This window comes from Urocitellus parryii, chromosome 12, assembly GCF_045843805.1.
Source record: "Urocitellus parryii isolate mUroPar1 chromosome 12, mUroPar1.hap1, whole genome shotgun sequence".
Classification (NCBI taxonomy): domain Eukaryota; kingdom Metazoa; phylum Chordata; class Mammalia; order Rodentia; family Sciuridae; genus Urocitellus; species Urocitellus parryii.
The window spans coordinates 90,131,852-90,150,633 of NC_135542.1; the positions used below are offsets into that span (position 1 = coordinate 90,131,852).

General features: G+C 51.8%; 1 protein-coding gene across 17 annotated transcripts in view; it reads left to right on the top strand.

Moving 5' to 3' along the window:
- Positions 1–18,782, top strand: part of Dysf (dysferlin) — a 207,897-nt gene that overhangs the window by 186,040 nt on the left and 3,075 nt on the right. For all 17 annotated transcript variants that reach the window (XM_026405156.2, XM_077791802.1, XM_026405158.2 and 14 more), the window contains 10 exons: positions 1,016–1,186; positions 1,844–1,986; positions 3,336–3,475; positions 4,534–4,622; positions 4,770–4,865; positions 5,277–5,418; positions 9,428–9,527; positions 14,398–14,576; positions 16,185–16,294; positions 17,737–17,884. In XM_026405156.2, coding sequence (XP_026260941.1) covers positions 1,016–1,186; positions 1,844–1,986; positions 3,336–3,475; positions 4,534–4,622; positions 4,770–4,865; positions 5,277–5,418; positions 9,428–9,527; positions 14,398–14,576; positions 16,185–16,294; positions 17,737–17,884 — 1,318 coding nt within the window. The remainder of the gene's footprint in view (positions 1–1,015; positions 1,187–1,843; positions 1,987–3,335; positions 3,476–4,533; positions 4,623–4,769; positions 4,866–5,276; positions 5,419–9,427; positions 9,528–14,397; positions 14,577–16,184; positions 16,295–17,736; positions 17,885–18,782) is intronic.

An 18,782-nucleotide genomic window follows, 5' to 3' on the forward strand; every position in this document is an offset into this window, starting at 1 on the left:
CCTGCTTATTTTTCTTCCCCTCCCCTATGGCTGGGGAGTGCAGGTCAAGGGAAGGGTTTGTTCCATGTGCTAGCTGCCCTTGTCATTCGGCTGTTCTCTGGGTGACAAATGTTTTGAGCCAATTTATTTTCCTGTGGGTGCTTTCAAGAGGCTCTTAGAGACCCTCTGAGCCTCTTTCTCTCCTCTTGGGATGTGGGAGATGCTGCTTCCCTGAGCTGAATGTCTCCTACCCCCTGGTCCTCAGATGGCCTGGTTCTAAGATGGCCCCCTCCACAGTCTCTGGCTGTTGGAACCTGGGAGGTCCTTTGGGGCAGGATTCAGAGCAGATCCAGTCTGGCCTTGAGACAACCCCTCCTCCGTGAGATGCACTTGGGTCCCTTGCTCAGCTGTGGATGGGAGAACAGTACCTCCAGATGGGGCCCCGCCTTCTCCTCTCTGCAGAGTTAGCCTCCTGAGCGTGAGTTAGGCCGTGGGCCTGTGTCTCCCACTCCAGGGAACTCATTTCAAGGGGAAGAGGGCGAATACCTCCAGCTTGACCCAGGTGGTGGCAGGGGGCTCAGACCCTGCAGGAGCTCCTCTCCCCCAAAAATCTGCTCAAAAATCCTTTTTCCATTCTGCCCTAGAAGTTGGTGTGCTGCCCTACGTGCCCAGAGAGTGGGTCCTGGGCCAGCCCCTTGGTAAATGCCAGAGCTCTGGCTCCTGGCTTTGGGGTTTGATATCTCCTGTCTCCTGGTGGTGTAGTGGGAGCTTCAATTTTAACTTTCTGTTCCACTTCATTCATTCATTCTGGGGGCTGCCAGGCAGGTACCTGTTCAACCCAGTTTATATGGTACACACACACACACACACACACACACACACACCCTCTCAGACAAGCTCTGTACAGTGTCCGATGAGTGATGTGACAGGAGACTGGAGAAGGGTGGACTTTTGAGCTCCTGCCCTCGTCCTGCTCCTCGATGGGTCTGTTGACATCAGGGGGCTGGCAGTGTCCTGAAGTCCACCCCTCCTGCAGGATGTTTGAGCTGACCTGCACTTTGCCTCTGGAGAAGGACCTGAAGATCACCGTCTATGACTATGACCTCCTCTCCAAGGATGAGAAGATTGGGGAGACAGTCATTGATCTGGAGAACAGGCTGCTGTCCAAGTTTGGGGCCCGCTGTGGACTCCCGCAGACCTACTGTGTGTACGTGCTTGGGGCTGGTGGCTTCTCTGACAACCAGTCACCCTGTCTATTGAGCTTTTTGCTGTGTGTCCACCTCGGGCTTAGCACTTCCCAGGTGTTCTCCCCTTGAGCCCAATGGGGGCCTTGACTTCACTTAACAGATGAGGAGACTAAGGTGCAATAAGGCCCATGGCTTATGAGTGGTGTGCTTAGGATTTGAACCTGTTCATCTGACTCTGAGGACCTGCCTCTTGTTTGTATTGTTATAACCCAGTTCTCTGGTATACCATGGAGGCCTGCAGAGAACTGGGCACCGGGGAAGAGATGAAGAGGGAAGGAGGAAGGGGAGGAAAGGAGATGTCAGTGGGCTTCCGCTGGGCCTTGCGGGGAACTCTGGGATGGTCTGTCAGGGGACTTGCAGGTGGATGGTCCCTCTTCCCACCATCTTGAGTCTTGTTTGGGTCTGATTCTCTAACTTGGGAAATTGGAAACATCTAAGTACCAATTCCATGGGTACTTAAGTCCTTTGCCTCTTTGGTCCTCTGTTTTTCCATCTAGAAAATGATGCAAGTGGAGGGTGGGTGATGCTGTCTCAGGGGTACACAGGTCATTACCGACCCTTCTGCCCCGTTCAATGTCCTTGGAATGTCTCATCTTTGCCTTGTACTTGTGCTTCAGCTCTGGACCGAACCAATGGAGGGACCAACTCCGTCCCTCCCAGCTCCTCCACCTCTTCTGCCAGCAGCACAGGGTCAAGGCCCCCGTGTACCGGACGGACTCTGTGACCTTTCAGGATAAAGAATATACCATTGAGGAGATCGGTGAGCTCTCCTGTGACCCCCACACCACGCCGAGTCTCCCTCTCTCTCTTCTCCTCTTTCTTCAGTTTTCTCCTGTCGTAAAGGCTCGGGTGGACATGGTCCACGTCAGCAGGGCGAGGGCTTGGATTTCTGCAGGGCAGCACAGATGCACCAAGCTTACTCTTGGTGTTTTGGGACCAATATGTATCCATGACACCGTTGTGAAAATCAGAGGTCAGGGTGGGGTCAAGGTCAGTGGTCAGGGTCAGAGCTCTGTCCAAGGCCATGTTGGAGCTCATCTGAGGGCAAGGATAGGAGTGAGTCTGAAGCCAGGATCAGGGTCAGCGTCAGGGTTAGGATTCATCTTCTGGCTTTGGTAATTAGACTTTGTTCAGAGTTTGGGGGACATCCATCTCTGAGAAAAAGTTTTCTACTTGAATTGCAGCAGCCCACCAGCTGGACCTTGATGCACCTTCTGAGACCCCCTGGGTACTGTCCATGCACCTATGTCTCCAAAGGGCAGGCAGGAGGTCCGTCAGTGCCCGACGCCTGCCCCCGGTTCTGCCTGATACTGATGGCTGAGATCCCCCCACATGCTCTCCATGTGTCTGGGATGCCACAGGCCTGCACTGCCCACCCAGAGCAGCTCAGCCTCCCCGGAGGTGTTTACAGGCCCAGCTGGCCCCTCGCCTCCTGCTTGTTTCAGAGGTGTTTGATGTCAGAGCTGGTGCTGAGGTTATAAAAGGGAAATGACAGCTTTGATGCCTCCCTGCCCAGGTCTCCCCCCTCCTCCTCCTCGTTCTGTTTTCCTCACTCCCCAGATTATGGCCGAGCCAGGCTCAGCCATCAGGCACCACCCCCCTTTTCCTATGGAGCGTGCATCTGATCTAGGGATAGTCTCATTTCCTCCAGTGGCCACTGTTGCTCTGTGAGCACATTTAGCACAGAGACCAGGGCTTGTGGTCATAAAATTGTGAGGTCCAACATCTGCCTGATTTTGCAGATGAGGCCATGGAGGCCAAGAGTGGTTAACAAACTGCCCAGAGTCACCCAGGCAGCTGGGAACAGAGCCGGATCACTGGCTCCTACAGGGACATTCTTCTTTCTTTGGGACCCCTATTAAGGTGGGAGGGCAGGTCCAGTAGGTGAACGTGTGTGTATGTGTGTGTGTGTGTGTGTGTGTGTGTGTTGGTGTATGTGACCATATCCGAGTGCCCTGGGCATATTTGTGGGTGTGTATGTGCATGTGGACTACCGTCACTCCCAGACAGGCCTCTAGCACAGGGGCCTCCAAGTCCGTGTCTCTGGCTGGTAGGCCAGGCTTCTCAGGGTCCTGTTTCTGGTAACTTTTTGTCCTGTCTCTGGGGTAGAGGCTGGCAGGATCCCGAACCCACACCTGGGCCCCGTAGAGGAGCGCCTGGCTTTGCACGTTCTTCAGCAGCAGGGCCTGGTCCCCGAGCACGTGGAGTCACGGCCCCTCTACAGCCCTCTGCAGCCAGACATTGAACAGGTAGGACCTCAGCCTCTGGGTCCTGGAGCCCTTGAGCCCTAGAACCCCACCCCAAGGTCAGCATGAACACCTAAAGGACACACTGGAGCCCCTGGGATTTGGCCAGTCCCTCTTTGACCCATTCCTTTGCAGTCTGAGTGGTCACCACTGGTGAACTAGGAGGGACCTCTAGGAACTGGCCTCCTTGGCCACCTCCAGCTCTCAGAGGTGGTGGTGGGGGGTGAGTCCCAGCAACCCCTTTAGCCATGTGTAGGCCCAGCCTCTGACTTCAGTCCACCCTTCTAGAGCCCCACTGTTCTACCCGGTCCTCAGGGTGTCTCCCTGCTCACTGCCATCTGTCAGAGGCTCCGTGTCAGATGCCCAGCCCTGTGCTGGACTGCAGCTGGGTGTTCAGAGAGGGTTCCTAGTACCCTATGACCAAAGGGCAAAGAAAGCCATAGAGAGCATCTGCAGGAGGGGCAGGGGAACCCTCCCATGCAGAAGGGCAGGTGAGCCTGGAGGAGATGAGCCCAGAGCTGGGTTTGGAGGAAGCTAAGGGGAGAGAAGGTCACAGATGAGGAGGGGTCAGGGTGAGTCCTGGAGATGCCTTTGTCAGAAGCAGACTCTCTTTCCCCAGGTGGCCTGATGACCAGCCTCCCTAAGGTAGTGCAAGGTCAGCACTGCAATCCCTGCCCCTTAAGATGGGGACAAAATTCACATTGGGCTTGCAGAGAGGGTGGGGCTGAGGGTGGGCAGGTGGAGGGGCATCCTTTCCTGGAGACCTTCCGAGTCCCCTGACTAAACCCTGCTCTGTCCCCCCCACCATATTGCATAGACCACTCCTTAGCACACATCAGCCCCCTGGGGAGCCTGCCAGGTTGGTAGCCTGTGGGGAAGCTGGCTCACCTCTGCAGAGGACCCTGCAGTCCCTTGATTAGGGTCCCTTCCCCACAGGGAAGCCTCTTCTTGGCAGGGCCTGAGTTTTCTCTGTCCTGTTCCCCAAGTGCCTGGCCCAGAGCAACTGTGCCATGGCCATTTGAATGTGAAGGCTGGTGGCAAAACAGGCTTGTATCTCACAGGGGAAGCTGCAGATGTGGATCGACCTGTTTCCCAAGGCCTTGGGACGGCCTGGACCTCCCTTCAACATCACCCCACGGAGAGCCAGAAGGTGACTGACCCAACCCCAGGCTCCCAGCTAAGCTGGAGGCGGGAGGGTCGTGCTGGCTCTGGGTGGGAGCAGTAGGTTGATCTTTGGCCAGCTACTCAGCTCTGGTGGGAAATCTGTGTGGATCTGAGTCTTTCTCCATCCCCTCAGGTTTTTCCTGCGTTGTATTGTCTGGAACACCAAAGACGTGATCCTGGACGACCTCAGCGTCACAGGGGAGAAGATGAGCGACATTTATGTGAAAGGGTAAGGCGCCATGGCCATTCTGCCTGTGCCGGCTCAGGGGCTTGCCCTGCACCCTCGGGAGGCGCCCAGTGGGTGGAGCTCTGGGAGAACAGCAGGCTTCAAAGGAGGGTTCTTGGAGGGTCTCCTCCTTTGGGACATTGTCCTCCCAACAGATTTCTTTTGCACTCATCTTTGGGCTAAAGTTACAAGGTTTGAGGATGCCCCAGGACAGTGGCTGAGATGTCAGACTGCTTTCTGATGTGTGGCACGTTTTTGCATCTTGGAGATTTCCTGGGAATTCTCTTTGCCATATCATTTACCCAGTTCATTGACCTTTGTAATTCCTCATTCCCAAGTTGGGGACGTTGTGAAATCTTAACAATAAATGCTTTTGGCGTGTGTGTGTGTGTGTGTGTGTGTGTGTGTGTCTAGCTGGATGGTCGGCTTTGAAGACCACAGACAGAAGACAGACGTGCACTACCGCTCCCTGGGCGGCGAGGGCAACTTCAACTGGAGGTTTATTTTCCCCTTTGACTACCTGCCTGCGGAGCAAGTCTGCTCTGTCTCCAAGAAGGTGAGTGTCCCTTGGCCCCAGGGCTCTCAATCCAGGCTTTGCATTGCCAGTGGGATCCCATGGCTACTATCCCCATCAGTGTTCCCACCACTCTCCCCTCACTGCCAGCGCTACAACACTGTCCTCTCATTGCCGATGACCCCACGGGCACTGCTCCATCTCTCCGCTGCTCCTCTCCCTTCCAAAGCTGTTGCCACCATCTCTTCTTCCTCTTCCTGTATCACTGCCATCTCTGGCATTGATGCCACCCATGACCACCCCACACCACAAAGTGACACATCTGTCACATGAACAAGTTCAAACCTTACCAACACTGCCTTCCTCCCTGCCCCAGATGAGCCAGGCCGCAGGAAGGGTCTTGGGGTCTACATGGGAAGAGAGGGAACCCCAGCCTGGTCATCGGAGGTGCAGAGAGGGGTGACTTCTAGGGAGCTTCCCAAGAGGGCTGGCCTGGTGTGTGCCTGGGTTGCCTTAGCACTGGGCATGGCTTGGCAATCCCTCTGGCTGCCTGGCCTCCTGCAACTGTGTCTGGTGTCTGAAGTTGCTGTCCAGGTTGGACAGTCCCCGGGAGCCTCAAGCACTGCCCTCCTCTCTCCACTCCACCACCTCTCGCTGCAGGCTGAAGGCACCTGGAGAGACAGGCCAGCAGCAGCCAGCAGGGAGAGGTGGATTTGGGGACTTCAGTCTCTGTGTCTCAGCATCTCCCAGTTTAGGTCTTCTCTGGGCCACAGCCTCTCTACCTCTGATCTAGGCAAAGTCAACGGCAGGTGCCTCCTGCCTGAGGCCCGCCCTTAGGGAGCAGCCACCAGAGCACAGTGAAGGGCTTGCTGTGGGCAGTGAGGGGCTCTGGGCCAGGCTGACCGGAGGCAGAGGGCCCTTGGGAGCTTCTGATCACCCTCATCCACCACTTTGCCTGGCATGTCTTGCCACTTGTTGGTGCTTTCCTGCTTAAGGGGGCAGATCCCTCTCTGAGTAGGTCCTGCTGGTCTGGTTTCCATCTGGGGGTGTCTCAAAGCTTCAGGCCCCGAAGCCCCTATGATTCTCTCTCTCTCTCCTGACTGGTTGAGAGAGCTCAGGAAGGGACATAGGTGATAGGCTCGGGCTACCTTGCTCTTCTCAATTCTCCTCATGGCCTCCTCTGCCTGATCCTTCCCAGCCTAACACAGAGTCACCTGCACTTTAGAGAAACCAAAATGTCCATTGGACATTCTCAGATCATCAAACAGAAAAGACCCAGAGAAACAAGGTGAAAGGGATCGCTGGGTAGCACCTTCCAGAGAGCAGAAGTTAGCCACAGGTTCTGTGGAGTCAAGGACAGCCCAGACCACTGCTAGGTCTCATCTCCTGTGCCTTTGCCCAGTATTTGTCTGTCCCAGACTGGTGCCAAAATGGAACACATGCTGCCATCTGTCAGAGAGCACCATGTCATATAGGTCCCAACCCCCCTCCCGAGACTTCTGTGGACAGGGAGGGCGGGGCCAGGAGTGGAGAACAGAGCACGGAGGCACCATGGGTGCCATCTCAGGGGCTCCCCAAGCCCTACAGGGGCTGGCACGGATGAGGAAACTGGGGCCAGGAGATGCACATGGCCACTCTGATGGGAGATGGGGCAACCCCTCCACTGTGACAGGTGGGCATGTGGCAGGGGGTGGCCAGAGGAGAGGTTTTTGTCTTTTTCTTTGAAATAACAGAAGAGAGATGAACTGGCCTGTCACGTGATCCGAGACAAGTGGAAAGGGTGGGAAACAGTGCCTTTGCTGAGTGGGAGAAAGAGGAATGGGGAGGGGACATGGAGTGTGATGGTTAGTGGCATGAGAAGGGTGACCTGGCATCTCTGAGGGCCCAGGTGGAGTTGCTGATTAATAATTTGGGCTTCAGTGAAGTTCCGTGTCTGCATCGAAGGCCTTGGTGAAGAAGCTGGGTTAGCTCACGGGGTACCAGAGGAAGCACCGAGGGTGACCAGGAGGGTCTGGCTGGCCTGACGGCCTCCACTCGGAAGGAGAAGCCCATATGGAAAGGGATGGAGAAGAGGGAGAGGAGTCAAAGAGTGAATAAGAGGCACATTTGGGGAGGAGGGGACAGCAGGTGCTCTTGACCTCAGGCTCTGTGCAGAGGATGGCTGGGGGCAGAGACTGAGGTCACAGGAGGAGGAGGAACAGAAACAGCCCAGGTGGTTCTGAAGGCAGCCTCTGGGGAGAAGGGGCCCTGGGTGGCAGGTGGAGCCATGCCCACAGCAGGGCCCTAATTAGCTGGTCTGGGCTGACGGACATGTCTGAGGTGGGCTGGTGCAGGGGCTGTGCAGCCTGTGGGCTCCCTGGGCCTGCTGCAGAGCCAGCCCTCGGCCGTGGGCTTCAGGGCCTCTGGCACGCAGGCCCTCCAGGGACCCCATTAACCAGACGAGACTGTCGTAAAGTACAAGGTCTCCTTTCATCCGGCTGCTTTGAACCACCGCTGGTTGCCCTGGCCCAGCTCCCCACCTGGAGCCCAGCACACCCACCCGGGTCTGCAGTGCGGCAGGCACCCACCCTGCAAATAAACAGCTAGTAAAAGGGCCCAGGCTGGGAGCATAATGAGCGCCGGGGACCTGGGGGGCTCATTCCCCAGGCTGGAGCCCCCGCCCAGCTGCTCCCACCAGGGGCTGTTTGAACCTCTGGCTCATTACTGAGCCCATAAACCAGGCCGGCCAGAGGATCGGAGGCTGCTGGCGGCCCTGCAGGCGGGCCTGGAGCTGGCCATAAAAGCTGGCCAGAGGAGGCAGACACCTGCAGGAGGGCTGGGCTGGGCTGGGGCCTGGAAAAGGGGAACATCAGACAGAGGGGTGGGGGCCAGGTCGGCTGGGGACCTAGGCGCCTGCTCCAATCCAGGCAGCAGTCCTGTAGGTGGCTGTGCACCATGCCCACTTCTCAAGGGCCATGGTCATGGGCTCAGCAGAGAGTCCCGTGGGATCCGTGTGACCATGCTGCTCAGTGGGTACTCAGGACCCATGAACCTGTTGTCCCCAGCACCTCCAGTGTCCCTGAGACTTGAGTCCAGGCCCTGCTCTGTCTGCCTCTCCAGATCTTCGCCTGTGCTTGCCACCAGCAAGAGAAAGAACAAGCCACTGTGAGCAGGACAGCCCAGTGATGGTCCTTGGGGTCGAGTGTGCCTAGAGTCAGGGGCTGGCTCGGGCCCACACCTCTCAGTTGCTCCATGAGGCTCTGAGGGAAGCAGTCCAAGGTGACCTGGCTCCAGGTGGAGCTGGTGTGAGGGAGGTGGGACCAGGAGAAAGGGACCCCTCCTCTTGTTCCAGTAGGAAGATGGGGACTCCCAGTGCTGGGGCAAGCTCTGGGGGTGCAGAGGTATGGAGAGGGGTGATGAGGGACGAGCTTGGGTCCTGGTCCCAGTGCCAGCTCCTTATCACAGTGTGCTGTGGTTCCTTCTGGTGCCAGCCAGGGTGGGTGGGGGACCCCACTGAGATCTCAGCCCTGCTGAGATCACTCTGAGAGCAGGACCCTGGAAGCTGACAGCCTGGGTTGGAACCCCAGCTTGCCACTTCCTGCCATGGGACTTTGGACAAGTTGCTTGCTTTGGTCTCCTCAGCTGAAAACATAGTGTCCCCTTGTAGGCTGTTGGAAGGATCGTGTGTCTAGTGGTAGAGGGCTGCCCATGTGTAGGAAATGTGACATTAATGTTTTTATTATTAGCTGTTAAACCTGGGCAAAGTCCTCTTACTCCTTCAAGCCTCAGTTCTATTGTCTGAAAAGCCAGTGATAACCTTGACTGACAGGGTTGGGAGGCCACTGGAGCCAGCTGACGTGAGGTGAGCCTGTGTGGTCTTCTTGTGGATCCTGAACACTACCTTCCAGAATCTGCCCTTACCAGCCTTCCCACCAGGACTTGGCTCTGGCAGGTCCCACTCCAGGGACATCCTACTCCACCTCTTCTTCCAGGCAGCCCTCCAGGTTGCAGGGACTGTGGCCTCGCTAATGTTTTATTCCCTGTTTTCTTCTCTGCTCTTCCTCTGGGTCAGGATGCCTTCTGGAGGCTGGACAAGACAGAGAGCAAAATCCCAGCAAGAGTGGTATTCCAGATCTGGGACAACGACAAGTTCTCCTTTGATGACTTTCTGGGTGAGCCTTGTTTCCGGTCGGCCAGCACTGTGTATCAGAGGCTGGCCCAGAACCCACTGCGCGCGCGCGTGCGTGTGTGTGTGTGTGTGTGTGTGTGTCCGTGTGCCCCTGAAAACATGGTAGGGTTTTCTGCTCTCAGGGGGCTCAGAGTCACTGGGTCCCCAGTGCTGGGTGAAATGTATGACGAGGCAGTGTCAGAATGCTCAGAGTGATCAGAGTGGCCTCCAGGGTGGGCCTCTTGCAGGATGGGGGACTCAGGTAGGTGAGGAAGAGGGCTGAAGCCTGCACAGGTGTGTGCTGCCTGTCACAGCTGAATGGCTTCGTGCTTGGCGGGTGCTCTCATTGCACCCCAGTCCAGACAGATTGAGTCCAGAAATCACAGTGTTCCAGCCACTGCTCCTCCTTGTGCCCAGGTGCTGGCTGAAAGAACAAACCACAGACTCCATCCCCTAATCCCAGGGGTCCGGTGGGGCTGGTGAGATCCTGAGCTGGGAGCAGGGAGCTGGGCTGAGGGTTGGCAGAGGCAGTGCCTCTGCAGGGGTGGCATGTGGGGACAAAGATGGTGACTCTGCGGCGTTAGCTCTTCCAGTGTTAACTCTGGAAAATGGGGAACATCCATAGGGTATTATTCATAAAATGCCACGAGAAAGAAATGAAATGCTGACCCATGACACCATGGAGGAACCTTAGGAATAAGCTAAGTGGGTGGTGGTTCATGTCTGTCATCCCAGCGGCTGAGGAAGCTGAGGCAGGAGGATCACGAGTTCAAAGCCAGCTTCAGTAACTTAGTGAGGCTGGATGTGGCTCAGTGGTTAAGTGCCCCTGGGTTCAATCCTGGTACAAAAAAGAAAAAAGAAAGAAAAACATGCTAAGTAAAAGAAGCCAGATGCAGAAGGACAGCTATTTCATGACTCCGTGTATAGGAAAGGCCCACAGGAGGCGAATCCACAGAGAGGCAGAACCATCAGTGGGGACTGGGAGGAAGAGGCAGGGTGGAAAGGGACTGTTTAGTGGGTACAGGGGTTTCTTTTGGGGCTGATGAAAATGTTCTGGAATTAGATGGTGGCAGTGGTTACACAACTCTAAATGCACTAGAAGCCATTGATTTGCACATTTAAAAATGGTTACAGTGCGGGCTGGGGTTGTAGCTCAGTGGTAGAGCCCTGGCCTCACACATGTAGGGCACTGGGTTCAACACTCAGCACCACATAAAAATAAAGGTATTGTGTGCATCGATAACTAAAAATATTTTTTTAAAATGGTTAAAGTGGTAAATTTTATGCTATTTGAATTTTACCTCAATTGAAAAAAAAAGTTTAAAAAAGAATTTGAATCCATGTTTAGTAAAGGCAGCCCACGGAAGTCAGGATTCCTGCTTCCATTTCTTCTCTGCCATCTGGGAGCAGGGTGGCCTGCGGCAGATCGCCGATGCCCTCCTGGATGGCTCTTGATTGCAGAAAGGGGAGCCCTCAGCCTCTGCAGGGGGCGTTCTGAGGAGCAGCTCCCAGCAGGGGAGGGCTGGCTGCCCATCAAACTGCTCTTGTTCCCTGGGACTCCCACAATCCAGGTCCCATGTCCAGCAATCAGCACACTTAGGGCTGGGAGCTGCTCAGGACTTCATTAAGAGTCAGATGTAAAAGTGATGGCACCCAATTTGAATTTTGTTATTTGGCTTGTTGTTTTGTCTATTATTCCTGTAGAAAGATTAGATGACCACGGTAAGAATGGTTCTTCCTCCTCCTTAATCTCACCACCCAGAGATAACCTCTACCCACCTTTTGATGTATACTGTTGTATGTTGGTTCATTGATAAACAAACATGGATACGTATGCATTTTATGTAGACATATGACATGTATATAAATATCCATCTGCACAGTATGTGAATGGGTGTATATCACACATATTGTTTTATATTCTGGGTTTCTTTTTTTAATTTAACATTTTGAGAGCACCCTCTCTGGTCCATGGGCATCCATCTACATTGACATCTGCATCACCACATTTGCCTGCCCGGTGTTTCATTGTATAGATGGAGCCTATTTTGCTTGGTTTATCCTCTCTCGGTAGATCGTCAGGCCATCTTTGGTTTTCCCAATGTGAGTGACATCCCTAGGCAGACATATTTGGAGCCTTTGTACATAGCTGTCCTTAACTGTAGGAAGTAGATTTGTTAGAGTCTGCACAATTTTAATGGTTTTTGAAACATTTTGTTCAATTGCCCTCCAGAAATATCTTATTTATATTCCTACTTGTGTCCTGTTTGTACAAGGGTGACATTTCTCCTAAACATTTGCTACCACTGTTACTTTTTTTTAAAAAAAATTGTCAATGCCATATTATTTTAATTTTTATTTGTATTTATTACTTATAAGGTAGAACATCAAAAATATATTCATTAATCATATTGTTAGTGGGCCTTTTTTCCATGGTTTTGAGATCTTTTATTCTTGGTTTTCAGAGCTTTTTATATATTAAGGATACCTTGAAAATTTCTTGCCATTTTTTTTTTCATTTGCTCTTAATATTTTTATGGAATCTTTTTGCTATAGACATTAAAATTTGGGGACATCATGGACTGGGGATAAAGCTTAAGAGTAGGGTGCTTGCTTAGCATGCATAAGTCCTTGGGTTCAACCCTTAGGTTGGGAAAAAAATGGGAACATCTATACTTTATGGAGTGAGGCTTCAGAATTAATTTTGAAAAAAAAAAGAAAAGAAAATTGTACTTTAACTGAATTAGAAAATAGTGTGAAAATAAACAGGCTTATACTCTATTTGTTTATTTTTTTTAATTTTTTGGTGGTATTAGGATTGAACCCAGGGCTTCACATATGCTGGGAGAGTGCTCTGCCTCTGAGCTATATGACCACCCACCCTTTCCCTGCTCCCTTTTTAAAAAAATTTGAGACAGGGTCTCATTAAATTGCTGAGGCTGGCTTCCAACTTGTGATCCTCTGCCTCAGCCTCCTGAACAGCTGGGACCATATCCCACTTCATCCTTTGTTTTTTAAAATAAGCTTCATAAAACCATTAGCAAATACTATCTTTTAATTCTATGAGATTTCTCTTTTCCACTTTATACCGTGTTTTATAGTTAGATAGCTTATACCCTTTGAATACTTGTTACTTTTTAATCTTAATGGTAATATTTAAGCATCTATAATCTCACCATCCAGAAATAATCCTGTGTTTCCTTAACTATTTTTAATGTAGATCATGATGGGATAATTTGTGTGTGTATGAGTGTGTGTGTGTATCTTAATACTCTGATATTTACTTAATATTATATTGGGATCATATTTCAAATGGGAAATTAATATTTATCTGCACTGGGTGGAGGGACATGTGGGTGGATAGATAGATGAATGTGATGCATCAGTGAACAAGTGGGTAGATATAGTGCTGAACAGGTGGAGGCTATAGAGGGAGGTAGATGGATTGACATGGGTGGGTAGATAAAAGGATAGATAGATAAATGGATGGGTAGAAAGAAAGAAAGCCAGGAAAAGTAATAAGATCCAATGCCCAGCCACAGAAACTAAGCATTGTATGCTTTCCATGATAATAATCTCTTCAATTTGGCCCCAGGAAACAATCTTGCAATCCATCTCTCCCATGAGTCCCTCATGACGCGTGCTCCAATCCTGTTGACTCCATCACATTTGATTGGATTAGGTGAAACCATGAGATTGCTGTTTTTGTAGGACAAAAATAGTTACCTATTGGCATTTTGATATGGTTGAACCAAATAGCTGCAGCTATGGAGAGAGGATGGATAGCATGGTAGGGTAGGTGACTCAGTGACAAGATGGCTGGTTGGAAAGCCAGGTGGGTGGATGAAGAGACTGGGGTGAACCACAGCGAGGTCCCGCTTCACACCTCCTAGGAGGGCAAGAATATAGTAATGCTACTGAGATGAAGCCAGAGGTGTTGAGGATGTGCAGAAGTTGGAACCTTTGTACCTTGCTGGGGTGGGTGTGACATGGTGCAGCTTCTGTGGAGAATGGTGTGGGCATTCCTCACACACCTGGATTACCATCGGACCAGCAGTGCTCCCAGGGAATTGAAAACAGGAACTCAGAGACTTGTATGCCAACGTTTATTGCAGTATTATGCACAGTGGTCAAAAAGTGAAACAACTCAGGTCCATCAACACATGTATCAATATATAAAATGGGTTATATACATATAATGGAATATTATTCAACCATAAAAAGAATGTTACTGATGTGTACTATAATGTGTCTGAGGTTTGCCAACATAATCAGTGAAATAATCCAGAGGCATAAGGGCAAATATTGTATGATTCCCCTTGTGTGAAATATCTAGGAAAGGCAAATTATAATAGAGATGGAAGGTAGACTAGAGATCTCCAGGGGCTAAGGAAAGAGGGAAATGGGGAGTTTTTGCTTAATGGATACAGAGTTTCTATTTGGAGATGAAAACATTTTGGAAATACTGGGGATGGTTTTGCAACACTGTGGCTGGAGTTAACGCCAACAAATTGTACATTTAAAATGGGTTAAGATGATCCATTTATGGTATATATATTTCACCTTGATAAAAGTAATTTTAAAAAACCTGGTGAATGTAGACGTCTGTGTGTGAATGGGTTTGTCTGTAGTAAGGTGAAGGGCAGAAGCGGGGGGCTTGTTAAGGATGAGTCAACAGGATGAATGCAGGTGGACACTGAGTAGATGGATGGGAAACTGGGGAGGGAATGAGAGGCTCCAGATGGGGGGTGGACAGTTTGTGGGATCTGGCCCATGGCTAAGCCATGAATTGAAGCGGAGGAGGTGACGGTGAGCTTTCTCGAGCCTGCCTGCCTTAGGGCCACCCAAGGGCAAAGCACATCTCTCTGTGGCAGGCTCCCTGCAGCTGGATCTCAACCGCATGCCCAAGCCAGCCAAGACGGCTGAGAAGTGCTCCCTGGACCAGCTGGACGACACCTTCCACCCGGAATTGTTCGTGTCCCTTTTTGAGCAGAAGACAGTGAAGGGCTGGTGGCCCTGTGTAGCAGAGGAGGGTGAGAAGAAGATTCTCTCGGTGAGTCTTGCTTCCCCAGCTCCCCGGTGGAGGGTGCCTGGTGGTTTCTTCCTTAGAGAGTGGCGGGCAGCACGTGCTCCCTGCTCCTCTCCTCTGTCCCTCTAGTTTCCAGGGCATTCTCCTCCCCTGTCCCCGTTCCCATCCTCAGCCTTTCTTTCCTTTGAGGCTCACACCCAGGGGACACTTAATTAAATAGACTATGATGGCTGGGCAGGGCGTGATGGCACACACGTGTAATCCAAGCAGCTCTGGAGGCTGAGGCAGGAGGATCATGAGTTCAAAGCCAGCCTCAGCAGTGGTGAGGCCCTAAGCAACTCAGTGAGACCCTGTCTCTGAATAAAATACAAAATAGGGCAGGGGATGTGGCTCAGTGGTAGAGTGCCCCTGAGTACAATCTCTGGTACCAAAAAAATATAAATAAAAAATAAATAGATGGATGGATACATAGATAATGGACGATGCTTCTATTCTGTGTGTTCCTAACAGTGATCTGGGTTTCCTGGGGGATGGACAGGGTCATGTCTCTCCCATTGGAGCAGGACCCTCCCTCCTGGGGATCATCCTGGCTCTGCTCTCCTTGCTGAGAGGTTTGATCTGGGGGTGATTAGAGGACCAGGGAGAACCTTCTTTCCGCCCATCCCCCAGCTCAGAGCAGCTGCAGAAGGAAGCGAATCCCAGACATAGAAACAGCAGGCAGCCAGCCAACCTTAAAGTGGCCCTTGAAATAAAATACCCTTGTTATGTGGAGAATTGTAATGATTACTACAAAATACTAACACCCCAAATGAAGCATGAGCAAAGGACCTCCGTGGATAATCCACAGAAGTGCAGATGTCCATTAATCATGCAAAAAAGGGGTTTATTCCTTCTAGTAATTAAAAGACTATTTTTAATGTGATTTTTTTTGTTTATTAAATTAGATATCAAAAAAGAAATACTGACCAATGGTGAGAACGTAGAGAGACAGACCTCCTTATTTACTTTGCTAGGAGTGTTAGAGGTTTTAGTGTCGGGAGAAGCACTTTGGTAGCATACAGCTAGAGATGTAACCATATTTATGCCTTTGGACTCTGTTGTCCCACTGCTAAACTCTCTTCTAAAGAAATAACCAGATAAAATGAAATAGTTCTGGGATGTTTGCTGCAGCATTATTTTATAATATCAAAGAGTTGGAAACAACCTAAATGAACCAAAATAAGTAGTTTACTAAAATACATTACAGTCAAGCACCCATGAAATGTTTTACAATCATTAAAGACCAAACTTTAAAGAATATATAATTATATGCTGAAATATATTCCTAAGTGAAAAGGGCGAGCCGTAGACCTGTGTATACAGTGTGATATTCCCTGCACTTGCAACTTTGAGGCATAAAAGGTTACTGACTGACTGCTTGTCTGCATGCGGTGGAGGTATGGATGATAATCTTTCTTTATACACTTCTGTAGATTCTAAGTGTTCCCCAGGGAGAGGGTACGGCTTTTATCATCGAAACATCTCTACATCTTAAAAATATTAAAACAATGAAGTGGTCTTATGTTCATCCCAGCCTGGCTCCTCTCCAGGCCACCTGGTAGTCCCTAATCAGACTGTGTCCCCCCCCCACAGGGCAAGCTGGAAATGACCTTGGAGATCGTGTCAGAGAGTGAGCATGAGGAGCGGCCTGCTGGCCAGGGACGGGACGAACCCAACATGAACCCAAAGCTCGAGGATCCAAAGTTAGTGCCCAGGAGCTGGAGGGGTACAGGCCCTCCTGGGGGGGCACCCAATGCACAGCCATGCACAGGTCACAAGGCCCACATGGCTCAGAGAGGGGGCAGGTGACAGGCATCATTTCAGGGGTTGTGTGCCAACGTGCTGTCATACAGCATGTACACCTTGTCCTTGGGAACCGTCCCTGTTGGGTGGTCATTATCCCCATTTTACAGGTGAGAAAACAAAGCAAAGTTAAATAAGGTTTTTCCAACTAGGAAAGTAGGAAGCTGAAATTCTCCAGTGTGCTCTGATTAGCTCTCATCCAGGTCTTTCCCTTCACCATGCTGCCTCCATGACTGTCCTCTGGTGTTGTGGCTTTCAGATGGCTTTTTGGGATTTATTTTCCCATCTGTGAAATGGGGAGATCAGTGCTTTTTCCTGCCCACAAATACAATTTTTAAATCCTTTTTTTTTTTTAATCCCATACATCTCTTAGGAAAATAAAGCAAGCCAATGGATGTGGGCTTCTCAAAGGCAGCTCCTGGACCGTCACTAAAAGACAAGTGGGGCCAGGCAGGGTGGCATATGCCTGTAATCCCAGTGGCTTGGGAGGCTGAGGCAGGAAGATTGCAAGTTCAAAGCCAGCCTCAGCAACTTAGTGAGGTCCTCAGCAACTTAGCAAGACCCTGCCACTAAATAAAATATAAAAAAGGGCTGGGGACCTGGCTCAGTGGTTAAGTGCCCCTGTGTTCAATTCCTGGTACAAAGAAAAAAAAAAGACTTGGGGACTCGGGGCTGTGTATGATGTCCCCAGCCAGCCTGCTTAGTACAGACGGCTCATTTTGATACAGCGCTATCCTGAGTGCCATGCATCTGGCCGAGCTGTGAGGGGTGTGGTTGCCCCCGGATGCTGGGATCTGGTAGACAGAGAAGAGAAAAGAAAGCCGTGAGACCCAGGGGTACAATCAGACGTGAGCACGGCCTTGATCTGGACACAAAATCCTGCGTGTTCTTTTGAGCTGTGGGGCTGGCTGAAGGCAGGGTTTTGAGGTTCTTGGTTGGGAGTGAAAGAAAATCAGCCTCTGGGTTCTCTTCCCACCATCCTCCCCGAGTGCAGCCCAGCCATGGCCATCTGGGAAAGTGGCTAGCTGCTCTGGGGCCCTTGGGCCACGGCTCACCCAACATGGCAGCTCCCAAATCTGGGGTCTGTGATGAAGGCCTGAGGCGTGGGCTCCGGGGAAGGCTCCTGGGGAGGACGTCTGGGACCAGCTCCAGAGCACCTAGAACAGGAGGGAGTCAGAGTCAGGGCTGATGCTGCAGCAGGGGCTGGGGACAGGGTTGCAGACCTCAGGGGCTGAGTTTAGGGGCAGAGGCTGAGGGCGTGGGTGAGTCCTGGGCATCCTGGAGGCCAGGGCTATTCGACCTGCAGGCTCAGGTTCGCTGACTCCTGGGGTCTTGCTTCCAGGCGCCCTGACACCTCTTTCCTGTGGTTCACCTCCCCGTACAAGACTGTGAAGTTCATCCTGTGGCGGCGCTTCCGGTGCGCCTTCATCCTCTTCCTCATTCTCCTCATCCTGCTGCTGTTCCTGGGCATCTTCGTCTACGCCTTCCCGGTGAGCAGGCCCGATAGGGAGGCAGCTGTGCCGACCTGGGGGAGCTGTTGGGCTGCTGGGGAAGCTCATCCTCAGGAAGAGGAGTAGCCTCTGTCCCCAGGAGTCCCTGGTCCCATGAGGGGACTAAGGATGACCCCTGGGGAGCCCTTAGTCCCAGGGGGGAAACTGAGTCCTTGCCCTGTCAGGGAGACACAGCGGTCTTCAGCGAGCCCCTGGAACAAGCGTAATCAAGGGGTTGGCAAAAGATGAGGCCCCTTGGGATGGAGCGAGCAGGGGACACTTTTTGAAAGACGATGTGGAAACTGGGTTTGGACAGGAAGTTAAGAATTGGGGGGACCACAGGGGATGGCCACTCTGCCTTGAGGACCCCACTTGCTAAGTCCAGAGGAAGAGAGAGGCAGGATCCAGGAGAGGGTCCTGGTGTCTCCTGAAGACCTTGGTAGAGTGTGTCCTGCCTCCTGCAGTGGGGGTGGGGATGGAGAAAGGGGGGAGTCTGGCCCAGGAGCCCCTCAGTTTGGCAGGGCACACAGTGGAGGGTCCCTTTCACTTGGTAAGAAGCCAGCTGATACCTGGCAAAGAGCTTGCTAGGCCCACACCAATGATGGCTGCTATGTCCCAGCTCCATGGGACCCTGCCCTGGGGAAGGGGGGCTCAGGTGTCTGCCCTGGCTTTTACAGGTAACTCTGAAAATGCCCCAGCCTCCAGTGTCTCTAGAACTTCAGACATTTAAAGGATCACAGCATTCTCAGGATCACACCTGATTTCTCACGTCCTTTACATCTTTGTAATATAAGCATTTTAAACCTATATAAAAAAGTAGAGAGAAGGGTGTCACCAGCCCCTGGATACACTGATTTTCACAGCAAAGACTCGAGGGGAAGGGCTGGCTCCAGCACAC